This window comes from Coregonus clupeaformis, chromosome 10 (genome assembly GCF_020615455.1).
Source record: "Coregonus clupeaformis isolate EN_2021a chromosome 10, ASM2061545v1, whole genome shotgun sequence".
In the NCBI taxonomy this organism is placed as follows: Eukaryota; Metazoa; Chordata; class Actinopteri; order Salmoniformes; family Salmonidae; genus Coregonus; species Coregonus clupeaformis.
The window spans coordinates 16,915,297-16,931,114 of NC_059201.1; the positions used below are offsets into that span (position 1 = coordinate 16,915,297).

General features: G+C 47.6%; 1 protein-coding gene across 1 annotated transcript in view; it reads left to right on the forward strand.

The window, feature by feature from the left end:
- The window catches only part of LOC121574610 (collagen alpha-1(VII) chain-like), an 87,410-nt gene that overhangs the window by 66,461 nt on the left and 5,131 nt on the right, over positions 1 to 15,818 (forward strand). Inside the window, exons 93-116 of the mRNA XM_045223219.1 lie at positions 86 to 130; positions 227 to 262; positions 358 to 393; positions 480 to 539; positions 717 to 842; positions 953 to 1,024; positions 1,421 to 1,456; positions 1,545 to 1,604; positions 1,730 to 1,774; positions 4,569 to 4,604; positions 9,923 to 9,958; positions 10,149 to 10,205; positions 10,384 to 10,455; positions 10,572 to 10,643; positions 10,938 to 10,973; positions 11,183 to 11,263; positions 12,634 to 12,687; positions 12,946 to 12,999; positions 13,163 to 13,225; positions 13,335 to 13,397; positions 14,497 to 14,613; positions 14,698 to 14,775; positions 15,396 to 15,449; positions 15,612 to 15,660. Coding sequence (XP_045079154.1) covers positions 86 to 130; positions 227 to 262; positions 358 to 393; positions 480 to 539; positions 717 to 842; positions 953 to 1,024; positions 1,421 to 1,456; positions 1,545 to 1,604; positions 1,730 to 1,774; positions 4,569 to 4,604; positions 9,923 to 9,958; positions 10,149 to 10,205; positions 10,384 to 10,455; positions 10,572 to 10,643; positions 10,938 to 10,973; positions 11,183 to 11,263; positions 12,634 to 12,687; positions 12,946 to 12,999; positions 13,163 to 13,225; positions 13,335 to 13,397; positions 14,497 to 14,613; positions 14,698 to 14,775; positions 15,396 to 15,449; positions 15,612 to 15,660 — 1,438 coding nt within the window. The remainder of the gene's footprint in view (positions 1 to 85; positions 131 to 226; positions 263 to 357; positions 394 to 479; positions 540 to 716; positions 843 to 952; positions 1,025 to 1,420; positions 1,457 to 1,544; positions 1,605 to 1,729; positions 1,775 to 4,568; positions 4,605 to 9,922; positions 9,959 to 10,148; positions 10,206 to 10,383; positions 10,456 to 10,571; positions 10,644 to 10,937; positions 10,974 to 11,182; positions 11,264 to 12,633; positions 12,688 to 12,945; positions 13,000 to 13,162; positions 13,226 to 13,334; positions 13,398 to 14,496; positions 14,614 to 14,697; positions 14,776 to 15,395; positions 15,450 to 15,611; positions 15,661 to 15,818) is intronic.

Below are 15,818 nucleotides of genomic sequence, written 5' to 3' on the forward strand. Positions count from 1 at the left end.
CCGATTATTATAACAAGAACGTGTTTAGTGATTGCTAAATTACATATTTCTAAAATGCAATTTTTCTAAAATGGTTGTCCTTTAGGGTGAGAGGGGAGACAAGGGTCCTGCAGGCATCAAAGGGGACAGGGTGAGTAATGTCACTTAACACAGAACGTTACTCAACATTCACAGACACGGTGATCAGGGATGTTATTGTGTGTGTGTCTGTGTCTCGTTGAAATAGGGAGCTGCTGGTGAAAATGGGGAGCCTGGAGAAGATGTGAGTCACCCTTTGACATTTTGTAACATCAAATATTTAACATATCTAACAGATGTCACTGTTACTAACTTCTCCATCCACTTTCTCTCTCTCAGGGGGGCAGAGGACCAGCAGGGCCTAAAGGAGACAAGGTAATACACATCACCAGCTGATTCCCTGTGTCTGTCTTTCCCTGGCTGCTAACCATGTGACAGAACTGACAGGATATGTGTTGCAGGGAGAGAGAGGCATTGGACTGGCAGGGCCTCCTGGTCAGCTGGGACCTCAAGGGTTAAATGTTAGTATCATGGACTTGACAATACTTCTGAATGTTCTCATAAACACATAAATCACATAAAGTATGTTCATATTAACATATGCAGACTTCTCAGTCTCTCCTCTTGCCTCAGCTAAACATCTCCATAACTACACCATTGCCACAGTGAATGTGAACCCCTGTGTGTTTGTGTTTTAGGGGGACACAGGTCTCCCGGGCCCAGCAGGCCCTCCAGGAGCCCAGGGCGTAGCAGGGACCCCTGGTCTGGCCGGCCTGAGAGGAGAGAACGGAACTCCAGGGCCCCCAGGGCCTCTAGGACCCAGGGTGAGAGGGCCTAAATCGCCACTATACTGTAGTTATTACATGGGTGACTGGTGTGGTCTTGTCTTTTTAGCCCTGCTCTGTGTGGAATGTTTATGTTGTCTCATCTCCAGGGTATCCAAGGCTTTACTGGTCAGGCAGGGACCCCTGGAGCTCCTGGGCCCCCCGGACCCCCCGGCCTAGCTGTGAGTAGACTTTGCATTGCATCATGAGGACTTAATTGACTGTGTGTGTGAGAGAGAGAGAACCCACTAGGCAGAAACTGGTTAAATCAACGTTGTTTCCACGTCATTTCCACCTAAGAAATCAATGTGATGACATTGAATCAACATGGAAAACTAATTGGATTTGCAAAAAGTCATTAACGTAACGGCATTTCGTATTTTTCTCACCCAACTTTTAAACTAAATCCAATGACATGGTGAAAAGTTTTGTTGAATTCACGTTAGTTGACAACTCAACCAAATGTAAATCAAAGCTAGACATTGAACTGACGTCTGTGCCCAGTGGGAAAGACTTTGTGTATTTGCGTTTGTGTGATGTAAGTGTTCATGATCAGTATACCGTTTTTTCCTTACCAGGGTTCACCGGGCGCTGCTGGAGGCAAAGGGGACAAGGTGAGTTAACGATGAGATAAACTCGTCTTCCATACTGTATAATATCTTATCAAATAGGATGTTGATGCTCATAAATCCCCGTCTTTAGGGAGCGATTGGAGCGGGAGTACCTGGATTGAGAGGCGAGAGAGGAGACCCAGGACCGAGGGTAAAACCACATCACCATTTGAGATTGAATTTCAATTGTATCTAATTTTGACAGTTACGTGTTGTATTGAAGAGTTGTGTGTGTGTGTTGGGGGATTTACAGATTTATGTGTCTGATGTTTGCAGGGGGAGGAGGGTCGAGGTGGTCAGAACGGGGAGAGAGGACCAGCGGTAAATCGCATATTATTTATCTGTTCTCTACTCATTCATCACTGTCTGTCTTTTCTGTATCTCTACGTCTGTCTAGCTTACCTACTGTTAACATCACTATCTTTTTACTGCTCTTTTCACAAATGGCAATTTATCATGACCAATTCTGACTCTACCACCTATACAGTGAGGGGAAAAAAGTATTTGATCCCCTGCTGATTTTGTACGTTTGCCCACTGACAAAGAAATGATCAGTCTATAATGGTAGGTTTATTTGAACAGTGAGACACAGAATAACAACAAAAAAATCCAGAAAGACGCATGTCAAAAATGTTATAAATTGATTTGCATTTTAATGAGGGAAATAAGTATTTGACCCCCTCTCAATCAGAAAGATTTCTGGCTCCCAGGTGTCTTTTATACAGGTAACGAGCTGAGATTAGGACAACACACTTAAAGGGAGTGCTCCTAATCTCAGCTTGTTACCTGTATAAAAGACACCTGTCCACAGAAGCAATCAAACAATCAAATTCCAAACTCTCCACCATGGCCAAGACCAAAGAGCTCTCCAAGGATGTCAGGGACAAGATTGTAGACCTACACAAGGCTGGAATGGGCTACAAGACCATCGCCAAGCAGCTTGGTGAGAAGGTGACAACAGTTGGTGCAATTATTCGCAAATGGAAGAAACACAAAATAACTGTCAATCTCCCTCGGCCTGGGGCTCCAAGATCTCACCTCGTGGATTTGCAATGATCATGAGAACGGTGAGGAATCAGCCCAGAACTACACGGGAGGATCTTGTCAATGATCTCAAGGCAGCTGGGACCATAGTCACCAAGAAAACAATTGGTAACACACTACGCCATGAAGGACTGAAATCCTGCAGCGCCCGCAAGGTCCCCCTGTTCAAGAAAGCACATATACAGGGCCGTCTGAAGTTTGCCAATGAACATCTGAATGATTCAGAGGAGAACTGGGTGAAAGTGTTGTGGTCAGATGAGACCAAAATGGAGCTCTTTGGCATCAACTCAACTCGCCATGTTTGGAGGACGAGGAATACTGCCTATGACCCCAAGAACACCATCCCCACCGTCAAACATGGAGGTGGAAACATTATGCTTTGGGGGTGTTTTTCTGCTAAGGGGACAGGACAACTTCACCGCATCAAAGGGACGATGGACGGGGCCATGTACCGTCAAATCTTGGGTGAGAACCTCCTTCCCTCAGCCAGGGCATTGAAAATGCACACGGCCAAGGCAACAAAGGAGTGGCTCAAGAAGAAGCACATTAAGGTCCTGGAGTGGCCTAGCCAGTCTCCAGACCTTAATCCCATAGAAAATCTGTGGAGGGAGCTGAAGGTTCGAGTTGCCAAACGTCAACCTCGAAACCTTAATGACTTGGAGAAGATCTGCAAAGAGGAGTGGAACAAAATCCCTCCTGAGATGTGTGCAAACCTGGTGGCCAACTACAAGAAACATCTGACCTCTGTGATTGCCAACAAGGGTTTTGCCACCAAGTACTAAGTCATGTTTTGCAGAGGGGTCAAATACTTATTTCCCTCATTAAAATGTAAATCAATTTATAACATTTTTGACATGCGTTTTTCTGGATTTTTTTGTTGTTATTCTGTCTCTCACTGTTCAAATAAACCTACCATTAAAATTAGACTGATCATGTCTTTGTCAGTGGCAAACGTACAAAATCAGCAGGGGATAAAAATAAATCCCTCACTGAATGGTGTTTGTTTGTGTTTGTTTGTTAATTATTGGAGGTCATTGGCCCATTCCTCGATATTGACCCGACTTAATAGAGAGCGGGAAATTGAGAGAAAGAACGTGGGAAAGCTGAAGTGGATGTAGATAGAGTTCAAAAGAACAGTAAACAAAATAATGATATTACTTAAGCGGTGCACTTCAGAAAATAGAAATTACTCAAACGAAAGGAAAAGTAATGAAAGCAAAAGACGTCAGCATCATGCGTATTCCTTTAAATAGTTTCAATCTCCATCCCTACTACAGTATACCTTGATTGTAGGAATCAATGCAATCCATTATTGTCATGCCCATTACTGCTCCATACATAGAACATAGATATATCCTGTTTCTCTGAACATATCACTAGTAATGCAGTAGATCTGTCCTTACGATATGTTTTATCTCCACTTTAATCTAGTGATATAGACCTTGTTCTACATAGCTCCTTTAAAAGCTGCCAGCTAGGCTCTGGCTCTGACCCTCTTTCACTTCCTATACATTAGTCCTACTGAGAGTGAGGCTTTTCTCCTAGGCTGAGACCACTAAACCTGGTCCTCTGTAGCTCAGCTGGTAGAGCACAGCGCTTGTAACGCCAAGGTAGTGGGTTCGATCCCCGGGACCACCCATACACAAAACATTTATGCACGCATGACTGTAAGTCACTTTGGATAAAAGCGTCTGCTAAATGGCATATTATTATTATTATTATTAAGAACATACTCAGCCTCTCTCTCACATTAGTTGCCTGGTAACCTCTAGAAAGGGGGCTGGTTATTGTAGAGTGCCCATGGCATTCCATTTTAAACTCAGGTGAGACACAGACAGCAACTCTTCTATTATAGTACCTTCTTTACTCATACAGGAGAGTGCTAGTCAGTGTGGATATAGAGAGATATTTGTTGTAGTTTTGGATGATTAAGACCATAATGGTGATGATTGCTGGTGAGGATGTGCATGTGGGGGTACAAATGTTGGGATTTCTGTGTGTGTTCTGTACTTAATAAATGTATTCCTCTGTGTGTGTGTTGCGCTCGCATGCGTGCGTATGTGTTCACCAGGGCTCTCCAGGTGGCAAAGGAGGCACGGGAGAGAAGGTGAATATTGTGAATATTATTATATTATTGTATTTTGCATCATTGTCACTAGAACCGATGTGGATGTGGTGGAGGAGTCAGGCGCAGGACACAGAGGTGAAGTCCAACAGACTTTAATAGTCTAATGTTTACGAGGAAAAAACCCAGACCTCAAAATACACCAAGAGGCGAGGGAAAATTACGCACACGCGTAAACACTAAACACAAAACAAACAGGGTGCAAACACGTAGCTCCGACACAGTGGCAGTCATAACAACACACAATCATTCTAGTGCAAAACAAGGAACTTATAAGACACGTAATCAACACACAAATGGACACAGGTGTAACAGACAGACAAAAGCAATCAAATGACGAAACATAGAGCGGTGGCAGCTAGTACTCCGGGGACGGCGAACGCCGAAGCCTGCCCGAACCAGGAGGAGGAGCAGTCTCGGCCGAAACCGTGACAGTACCCCCCCCTTGACGCGCGGCTCCAGCCGTGCGCCGACCCCGGCCTCGGGGACGGCCAGGAGGATGCGGACCCGGGCGCGTGGGATGCCCACGGTGAAACTCAGTCAGGAGGGATGGATCGAGTATGTCCCTCCTGGGCACCCAGCACCGTTCCTCCGGACCGTACCCCTCCCACTCCACGAGATACTGGAGACCACTCATCCGGCGCCTCGAGTCCAAGATGGTCCGGACCCTGTACGCCGGGGCCCCCTCGATGTCCAAAGGGGGCGGAGGGGTCTCTCCTATCTCATCTTCTTGGAGTGGGCCAGCTACCACCGGCCTGAGAAGAGACACATGGAACGAGGGGTTAATATTTTTATACTCTATAGGCAGTTGTAACCTGTAACACACCTCGTTCAATCTTCTCAGGACTTTGAAGGGCCCCACAAACCGCCCGACCCAGCTTCCCGGCAGGGCAGGCGGAGGGGCAGGTTTCGAGTCGAGAGTCAGACTCGATCTCCCGGTGCGTACACCGGTTCCTCACTGCGGTGGCGATCGGGCGCTCGCCTTTTGTTGACGGATGGCACGCTGCAGATGGACATGGGCAGCGTCCCCACGTCTCCTCCGAGCGCCGAATCCACTCGTCCACCGCAGGGGCCTCGATCTGGCTCTCGTGCCATGGTGCCAGGACCGGCTGATAACCTAAAACACACTGGAAAGGTGTTAAATTGGTGGAGGAGTGGCGGAGAGAGTTCTGGGCCATCTCTGCCCAGGGGATGAACCTAGACCACTCCTCCGGCCGGTCCCGGCAATAGGACCTCAAAAACCTACCCACATCCTGGTTGACACGTTCCACCTGCCCATTGCTCTCTGGGTGATACCCCGAGGTAAGGCTTACCGAGACCCCCAACCGTTCCATGAACGCCCCCAAACTCTGGAGGTGAACTGGGGACCTCGGTCAGACACTATATCTCGGGGACCCCATAGTGCCGGAACACATGGGTAAATAGGGCCTCAGCGGTTTGTAGGGCAGTAGGGAGACCCGGCATGGGAAGGAGACGACAGGCCTTGGAAAACCGATCCACAACGACCAAAATGGTGGTATTCCCCTGGGAGGGGGGTAGGTCGTTTACGAAATCCACCGATAGGTGGGACCATGGTCGTTGTGGAACGGGCAGGGGATGTAGCTTACCCCTGGGCAAATGTCTAGGCGCCTTACACTGGGCACACACCGAGCAGGAGGAGACATAAACCCTCACATCCCTAGCTAACGTTGGCCACCAGTATTTCATGCTAAGACAGTGCACGGTCCGGCCAATACCTGGATGTCCAGAGGAGGGTGATGTATGAGCCCAATAAATAAGTCGATCACGAATCTCGAGCGGAACGTACGTCCGCCCCACAGGACACTCGGGGGAGTAGGGTCGGTACGCAGTGCCCGCTCGATTTCCGCATCGACCTCCCATACCACCGGAGCCACCAAACAAGACTCCGGCAATATGGAAGTAGGCTCGTTGGACCGCTCCTCTGTGTCATACCGCCGGGACAGGGCGTCTGCCTTACCATTCTGGGACCCAGGGATGTATGTGATCTTAAAAACAAACCGGGTTAGGAACATGTTCCACCTAGCCTGACGAGGGTTCAATCTCCTAGCTGCCCGGATGTACTCCCAGGTTACGGTGATCAGTCAGAATGAGGAAAGGGTGTTGAGCCCCCTCAAGCCAATGCCTCCACACCTTTAGGGCCTGGACTACGGCTAACAGCTCCCTGTCCCCAACATCATAGTTGCGCTCCGCCGAGCTGAGCTTCTTGGAGTAGAACGCACAGGGGCGGAGTTTAGGTGGCGTGCCGGACCGTTGTGACAGAACTGCCCCAATACCGGTCTCGGACGCGTCTACCTCTACTTGGAATGGTAAAGAGGGATCCGGATGCGCCAGCACAGGAGCCGAGGTGAACAGGTTCTTTAGTTTGACAAATGCCCTGTCCACCTCAGCCGACCACTGCAAACGAACCGGACCCCCCTTTAGCAGGGACGTAATGGGAGCTGCAACCTGTCCAAAACCCCGAATAAACCTCTGGTAGTAATTAGCAAAACCCAAGAACTGCTGCACCTCTTTTACAGTGGTTGGAGTTTGCCAATTACGCACGGCCGATACCCGGTCTACCTCTATCTCCACACCAGACGCGGACAACCGATAACCCAAAAAGGAGACGGACTCCTGGAAGAACAGGCATTTCTCTGCCTTGACATACAAGTCATGCTCCAACAGTCTTCTCAACACTCGGCGCACCTGGGCTACATGCTCGGCTCGTGTAGAAGAATACACTAGGATGTCGTCGATGTAAACTACTACACCCTGCCCATGCATGTCCCGGAAAATCTCGTCAACAAAGGATTGGAAGACTGAAGGAGCATTCATTAACCCGTATGGCATGACGAGATACTCGTAATGACCCGAGGTGGTGCTAAATGCTGTTTTCCATTCATCCCCCTCCCTAATGCGCACCAGATTGTACGCGCTCCTGAGATCCAACTTTGTGAAGAACCGCGCTCCGCGTAATGATTCCGTCATCGTCGCAATCAGTGGAAGTGGGTAACTGTATTTAACTGTGATCTGATTGAGACTACGGTAATCAATACACGGGCGCAATCCCCCGTCCTTCTTCTTCACAAAGAAGAAACTCGAGGAGACCGGGGAAGTGGAGGACCGTATGTATCCCTGTGCCAAGGACTCGGCTATGTAAGTCTCCATAGCCGCTGTTTCCTCTTGAGACAGGGGATACACACGACTCCGTGGAAGAGCCGCTCCTGTCTGGAGATTTATCGCACAGTCCCCTTGTCTATGAGGAGGTAGCCGTGTTGCCCTCGATTTGCTAAACACGAGTGCTAAATCCTCATACTCGGGGAATGCGCAGTGCGGGCACTTGGTTCGGACTCTCTACCGAGGTCGCCCCTACGGAAACACCTAGACATCTCTCTACACACTGGGCAGACCACTCCATAAGAGCCCTCTGTTGCCACGCTATGGTAGGATCATGGGTGCTTAACCAGGGAAGGCCCAACACCACGGGAGTACGCAGGAGAGTCAATCAGATAAAACTGAATGATCTCCTCATGACCCCCCTGCGTCGTCATCGTCAGTGGTGCTGTGACCTCCCTGATCAGGCCCGACCCCAACGGCCGGCTGTCTAATGCGTGGACAGGAAATGGAGCTTCTACCGGCCGAAGGGGGAATTCCTAACCTACAACAAAATGCCCGATCAATAAAGTTCCCAGCTGCGCCTGAATCTACTAGCGCCTTATGCTGGGAATGAGGTGCCACCTGTGGAAATCTCACAGGAATACTCATGTGACCAACAGAAAGCTCTGGGTAAGTGGGGCGCCTACTCACCTGAAATGACTCCCCAGTGCGTGGCCTGTTGTCACCTCTCCCAGGAGACCCTCCCCAGCACCTGGCCGCGGTGTGTCCTCCACGACCACAGGTGGTGCAGGGGATGGCCCCCCTCGGGTGTCCTCTCCTCCTCTCTCTAGCGCCAGCACCCCCGAGCTCCATGGGAATCGGCTCGGAGGTGCTGGAGGGTGGAATGGACGACCCCCACTCGGGACGTCCGCGGGTAGCCAGCAGGGTGTCTAGACGGATGGAAATGTCCACCAACTGGTCGAACGACAGGTTGGTGTCCCTGCAGGCCAGCTCACGACGAACGTCCTCTCGTAGGCTACACCGGTAGTGGTCGATGAGGGCCCTCTCATTCCACCCCGCATCCGCCGCTAGTGTCCGGAACTCCAGTGCGAACTCCTGTGCGCTCCTCTTCCCCTGTCGGAGGTGGAATAGACGCTCTCCCGCCGCTTTCCCCTCAGGTGGATGATCGAAGACAGCCCTGAAGCGGCGGGAGAACTCCGCGTAGGTGATGGTTGCGGCGTCTATTCCCCTCCATTCGGCGTTGGCCCACTCCAACGCCTTGCCGGATAGACAGGAGATGAGGGCGGAGACGCTCTCGTATCCCGAGGGCGCCGGGTGTATGGTGGCAAGGTAAAGTTCCACCTGCAGGAGGAATCCCTGACACCCGGCTGCAGAACTGTCATATGCCCTCGGGAGCGAGAGCCGAATGCCACTGGGTTCCGGTGCTGAGAGAGGAGGACTGGCCGTTGGTGATGGGATGTTGTAAGAGTGCGTGGGCACCTCTCGATTCACCAATCGGCGCAGAGTGTTGGACACCTCGTCCATGGCGGCCCCGAGTTGCCGGATCATGGTGTCCTGGTAGTTGATCCGGTCTTCCAGGGATTCGGGTGCCGCCGCTGTTCCTGCTGACTCCATGGTGGTGTGTTGTTCTGTCACTAGAACCGATGTGGATGTGGTGGAGGAGTCAGGCGCAGGACACAGAGGTGAAGTCCAACAGACTTTAATAGTCTAATGTTTACGAGGAAAAAACCCCGACCTCAAAATACACCAAGAGGCGAGGGAAAATTACGCACACGCGTAAACACTAAACACAAAACAAACAGGGTGCAAACACGTAACTCCGACACAGTGGCAGTCGTAACAACACACAATCATTCTAGTGCAAAACAAGGAACTTATAAGACACGTAATCAACACACAAATGGACACAGGTGTAACAGACAGACAAAAGCAATCAAATAACGAAACATAGAGCGGTGGCAGCTAGTACTCCGGGGACGGCGAACGCCGAAGCCTGCCCGAACCAGGAGGAGGAGCAGTCTCGGCCGAAACCGTGACAATCATGCTCTCTTGCTCTCTTTTTCTCTCTCTCTCTCTCGCTCTCTCTCTCTCTCGCTCGCTGTCCATTGAGCATTCTGCTCATGTAAAATAGTGAATCAAATTGACATGCCTGACTAGTGAGTCCTGCTCTCAATATATTTCAGGGTGAATTGGGACTGCAAGGTGACAAAGGAGAAAAGGTATGAATTTGAATGTATGATGAGTAATATTGTGTGTACGTGTGTGTGGTAGAATAATGTAGAGAAGCACAGAAAAAGAGCAAATGAGAGACAATGAGAATAAAACCGTTCAAAAGAAAGAAAATTGTGAAAATAATTTTAAACAAATACATATACTGCTCTGCCTAACAGTGATGTTGTCCCCTTGCAGGGCGATACTCTCCTGGTGGGAGGACCTACAGGAGAGAAGGGCAACAAAGGAGAGACGGTGAATGACCCCCTCTACCTTAAATACCCCACAACACTGACTATTGACTAATCTAATAAACAATTGATCACAAAAAAACCTCAGAGCACCAAGTATTGACTATGACACTGCTAATCTCTCTGTGCGTCTGTGTGTGTGCAGAGTGGTCATTTACAACTATTGTTCTCTTCTTTATCAGGGTGACCGAGGGCCCAAAGGGGTGCAGGGGGAGAAAGGCTTGAAAGGCAATGACGGCCCAGCTGGGGAGCAGGTGAGGTTGGCCTTGACAATGACAGCAATGGAGTTGGCAAGAGCACAAACAGATCTGGGAGCAGGCTTTTAATAACAGGTGTATAACTGTGTGTGTGCATGTGTGTGTCTCCACAGGGTCTGAGGGGTGAGCCAGGAGACAGGGGCTCTACAGGGTTCCAGGGGGCCAGAGGTCCAGGAGGACAAAAGGTGACTACATGACCTAATCTGTGTCAATGCTTTCATCAACACTGCTGTGTCATCTATGTTAGAACCAATAGCATCAATAGTCAATCAATATTCATCAATGTCAGTATCAATGTCATAATGTCCTCTGTGTATTATGGATGACATTGCACACAGTTTTCCCACCCATCGTATGAGAATGGATCATCACACAACAGTGTACGCTGTGAAAATGAACAACGTATTGCTCAGACTGGATGCTGTAGGTGACTGTTGTACAGATGCAGTGTTCTAATGGGTTTGTCTTTGTGTCTGAAGGGAGAGGCGGGACAGCCTGGTGTACCTGGAGAATCTGTGAGTCTCCCATTTCCCCCTCAGTTATGAAAACAATGTATACTTTTTCCTGACCACATGAATTGAAAAACTCTGGGCCCTAATTATAGCCTATAACTAGGATCCAAAGTTCTTTCTGGTCTGGTCACATGGTCAGCAAAAACTCCTGGCCCTATGACTAACTCCCCATTCACTCTCTTATTGGTCGATTGTGTGTGTTCTTCTCCTAGGGTACACCAGGAAAAGATGGAATGCCAGGCTTTAGAGGGGATAAGGGAGACGTGGGAATAACTGGAATGCGTGGAATTAAGGTTTGTACGCATGTGTGTTTGTGTGTGTGTGTATGCAGCGCAATGTGTCTGTGTCTGGTGCTTGTGTTGGTGCGTGTGTGCATGCATGTGTTTGTGTGTGTGTACAGTCTGTCATCATATTTGAACTGTCTTTGAGTTTATCCCCACTTGAAGAAGTTTAGTGCCAACCTTGAGACATCCTCTAAGCGACAGTGCCAGCCACCGGGTCATAACTCTTCAATGGTTCCAAACTGACGTCATGTTGTGGAGGATTAGTTGAAATTCAGATGGAAATTGCTTTCATTCTCATATTTTCTATAAATACCTTTAATGACGGTTGGAGATATAATTTGTGCGTTTATGTGGCATTCTGCCAGACTAATTGCAGAACCCTCTAACCTTCCTACTGTGTGAATCACTGTCCTCTTCTTAAGTAAAGACAAAGCGTGTCTGAGGAAAACTTTGCGATGTGTTCTGTGTTCTTCACATGACCTTGCCACACTAACGGCAGTATAATCACAGCATGATAATCTGGGTTTAGAAATGACTAATCCAGACGGCACAATATCTGCCAGCCCACTCAGTCTCACCATGCTGTCAAACCCCCTCAATTTCCTCTTATCTGTCACTTGCTATTATTCTCCACAAATCACCCAGTTACTCATCCTTTAATCCATCCAGGATTCAGCGACTGCAGTTTTATTTTGCTAAATCAACAATATCCTGCATATTATGCGAGGGCTTGCGAATTTGACCAATCACTGCAATATTTGTGCATAAAACAGTCAAATCATTACAATATTATTGGAAAAAAATGACCCATCACCGCAGTACAAAAAGAGGGCTCGCATTTTAAACCAATCAAACACATCTACCTCATGATATGGTTCAATCAAGTCACACGTCCTCAAACATTTTCCCTCGTCAGCTCAGTTTTGCGATAAATTTGACAAAATCATAACCTATTTTCATGCAAAATGCCCGAATTGCCGCAGTAAAATTACATTTATTTTCCTGCAAATATCACAAATAAATCCTGTGAAATCCTGGATGGACTGCTTTGTCTTTTAAGACTGAAACAGTGGTGTGTTCATGGTCAAACATGGTCCAACTCAGTTCTGCTGGTCACTGTGACTTCTTGGTCAAGCCCATGCTGACACCCACCAAAACAGACCGGTTCTGACCAGCTGGTTGTTATTGGCAACCATCTGATTGAAAGTTGTTGTTGATGAGTCACCTGGTGAATGAGGGGTTGTGTGCATTAGTCTGGGTTTGCTTGGCAGCTGAAAGGACTGTAAAGTCTATCTAAAGGCTTTCTTTCATGCTGAATTGGCAGTTTGGAGCAGTTTGTCCCACTGTGACTGACTAACTAACTAACTGATCATTTCCAGGGCGACCGAGGATCAAAGGGGGCGTGTGGATCAGACGGACCCAAAGGAGAAAAGGTACAGTGGGAGAGAAAGAGAAGGAGGGATGAGGAGGGGAGAGGGGAAGAAATGTGTGACAGGAAGTTACATTTAATCAACTTTATTTATGCAGAGGGGCCATTATAGTAGTTGCATGGTGAATTTTATGAGTCTTTCATAACCACAGGAACTATGACCTCTCTTGCTTGAGTTGTTAATAAGAACATTTTATAAGATTAAAAGTAGGGAATGCACCATGCTATGTCTTTCTAATGACCTGGCTCTGTGTGTGTTCAGGGAGATTCAGGGATCCATGGGCGGTCAGGGTTGCCTGGAAGGAAAGGTGAGCAGGTAAGAATTATCCCATGAAGTACACTATAACCTTATGTTTAGAGGGCTCTGAACAGTAAACCATTGAGTCTGATATCTGGAATTTAGTATTAAAACGGTATTTTCAGCCTTATCAGCAAAGGGTAGACATGTTACCAGGTATTGTTGTATCTGTGTGTTTCAGGGAGACTTGGGGCCTCCAGGGGCCACTGGAACCCCTGGCAAGGAGGGACTGATCGGCCCCAAGGTATTTGTCTATGTATGGTGTCTGTGTGTATGTGTGTGCGTGTGTACTTAATTGTGTGTATCAAGATAACTTTGTGTTAGTATGTTACTTAATCTCTGTGTGTTTGTAGGGTGACCGAGGTATTGATGGAGTACTAGGACCCAAAGGAACTCAGGGAGAGAAGGGCGAAAGGGTGAGTCTTTAACCACAAATGAATCCACTCATGAAGTGCAGATCGCCACAAATACTCTGAATATGACCACAGCCAAACCGCAAGCTGACCACTGACTGTAGCTGTAGGGGAGAGTGGGGTAGGTTGAGCCAGAGGGGTAAGTTGAAACACCCTTGTTTCTAGGAAACCATACACAAAATGATTCATTTGACCAAATATTTGGGAAGAAGTCATAATTTCATAGAGTCTGTGAAGGAAGAAACCACATGGAAAAAGTGGTAAGCAAGTTAGGTCCAACAAACTTAAAAAAGTCAAATGAATATATTGTGTTAGAGGTTTCATGATGCTTGTATCTAAAGTAAATACTTTTAAGATTGTTCAATACATCAGTTGGGGTCTCTATAAGCTTCCATATGAGGTTCTAAACCTAGCATGAAAGTGCATCTTTGTAGCTGTGTGGGCTAATATAGTAAAAATGTTTGCCTTGGGGTAAGTTGAGCCAATGGTTGAGCCAATGGCAAGTTGAGCAAACTTAAGTGTTTTCTTCACAGGTGTAATGCAAAGTATTATTGCTGGGATATGAGGTAACAACAGGGCCTGGCCTATGTTACAAGTGTTTAAAAAAGTACAAAGTGTTTGTTAGCTGTTAAGGCTGTGTTAAAAGATGCTTAAAATTATTAAAAGACAAAACAAAGCGATTGTGATTGTGTTGAATTGTGTTTGGGAAATAAAGACAGACATGGCTTTAAAAAGTTGGTGGTAATATTTAATTTAGTACAGAAATGTGTGGGCTGCTTAACTTACCCTGTCCTGCGGCTCAACTTAAACCATACCCGGGGTAAGTTGTGCCAAGATAACTTTTTTTGGGACAAGCTATGTTTTCAAAACTGTAATGTTTACATTAATTCTGATTATTTCCAGGGATACACAACATCTTGAAATATATGTAGATATATTTTTTAGAAAGAATACTATATTACCCTTGACGGAGTGATGCTGAATGTGAAAACTGGCTCAACTTACCCCACTCTCCCCTGCTGTATATAAAGTCTGATGAAAACAACTTGTTGTAAATGGTATCTGACTGTGGCTCCCTCCCTCTCCCTCTTCCTCTCTACAGGGCCCCTCAGGTATCCCTGGCCCTCCGGGCCCCACAGGAGTGGACGGGGCCTCTGGACTGACAGGGCCTCAGGGGCTCGCTGGAGCTAAGGGCCCGGAAGGGCTCCAAGGACAGAAGGTATTCACTTGCTTTGTTTGTTGATGCCACCTAGTTATGTTGTTGTAAATTAAACATGGTCAACATGATTGTTGTTGTTGTCAGGGGGAGAGGGGGCCTATTGGTCCTACCAAGATTGGTCCACGTGGTATCCCAGGTATACCAGGAGAAAGGGGCGGTCAGGTGAGTGTCACCACTCTACTGTGTGGTATGTCTGCTCATAGAGTATCTGACTGCAACTGTCCCCCAATAACTCCCTCAAACTGGCCACAGCTCCCGAGTGGCGCAGCGGTCTAAGGCACTGCATCTCAGTGCTAGAGGTGTCACTACAGACCCTGGTTCAATTCCAGGCTGTATCACAATCCGGCCGTGATTGGGAGTACCATAGGGCGGCGCACAATTGGCTTAGCATCGTCCGGGTTTGGCCGATGTAGGCCGTCATTGTAAATAAGAATTTGTTCTTAACTGACTTGCCTAGTTAAAAAAAAAAAATACTCTGACACTGGGGGCCTTTTACTAAACATTATGCACTATTTGGAACATTTGTGGACAAAAAATTTAGAAAATGGTCAAATAAAAGTTTTTGTGAAAGGTTTTGTAAAGAAATTATATATTTAACCCCTCAAAAAACAGCTGTTGTTCCTTTCCAGTGCTTATATCTGGTCCTTTGAGCCGGATAGGTACCCAGTGAGTAGTACATCTGACCTTGAGGTTGTAGAGATATTAGTTTGCCCAACTGCTCTGAGAACAGTGTCTTTATGTCAGTTGTGTGCTGTGTGTTCTAATACATGTCTCTGCTGCAGGGGGAGTTGGGTCTAGATGGAGCCAAGGGAGACAGAGGAGAGCCAGGCTTGACGGTCAGTGCTTCACCTTGGCCTCAGGGCCCAAATCTACAGATTCTACCACCAACCTGCACACACGCAGAACCACGCACGCACACACACACACATTATAATGCTGTCACGTCTCTCTGCCTGTCTCTTACTCTCCTCCTCTTCCCCTCTGGCTCTCTGTGGCAGGAGGATGAGATTCGTGCATACGTCCGCACAGAGATGAGCCAACACTGTGGTAAGTCTTAAAGTCACCTGCCAAAAACCCAATGTCCCAATCTAACATGCTGGTGTCCTCAGTTGAACTTCAGTTCATCATCATCAAGTGAAACAAGTAATGGTGCTAACACATTTCTATTAAACGTAATGCTCCACAGAGTGTGATTCAGATCCTCT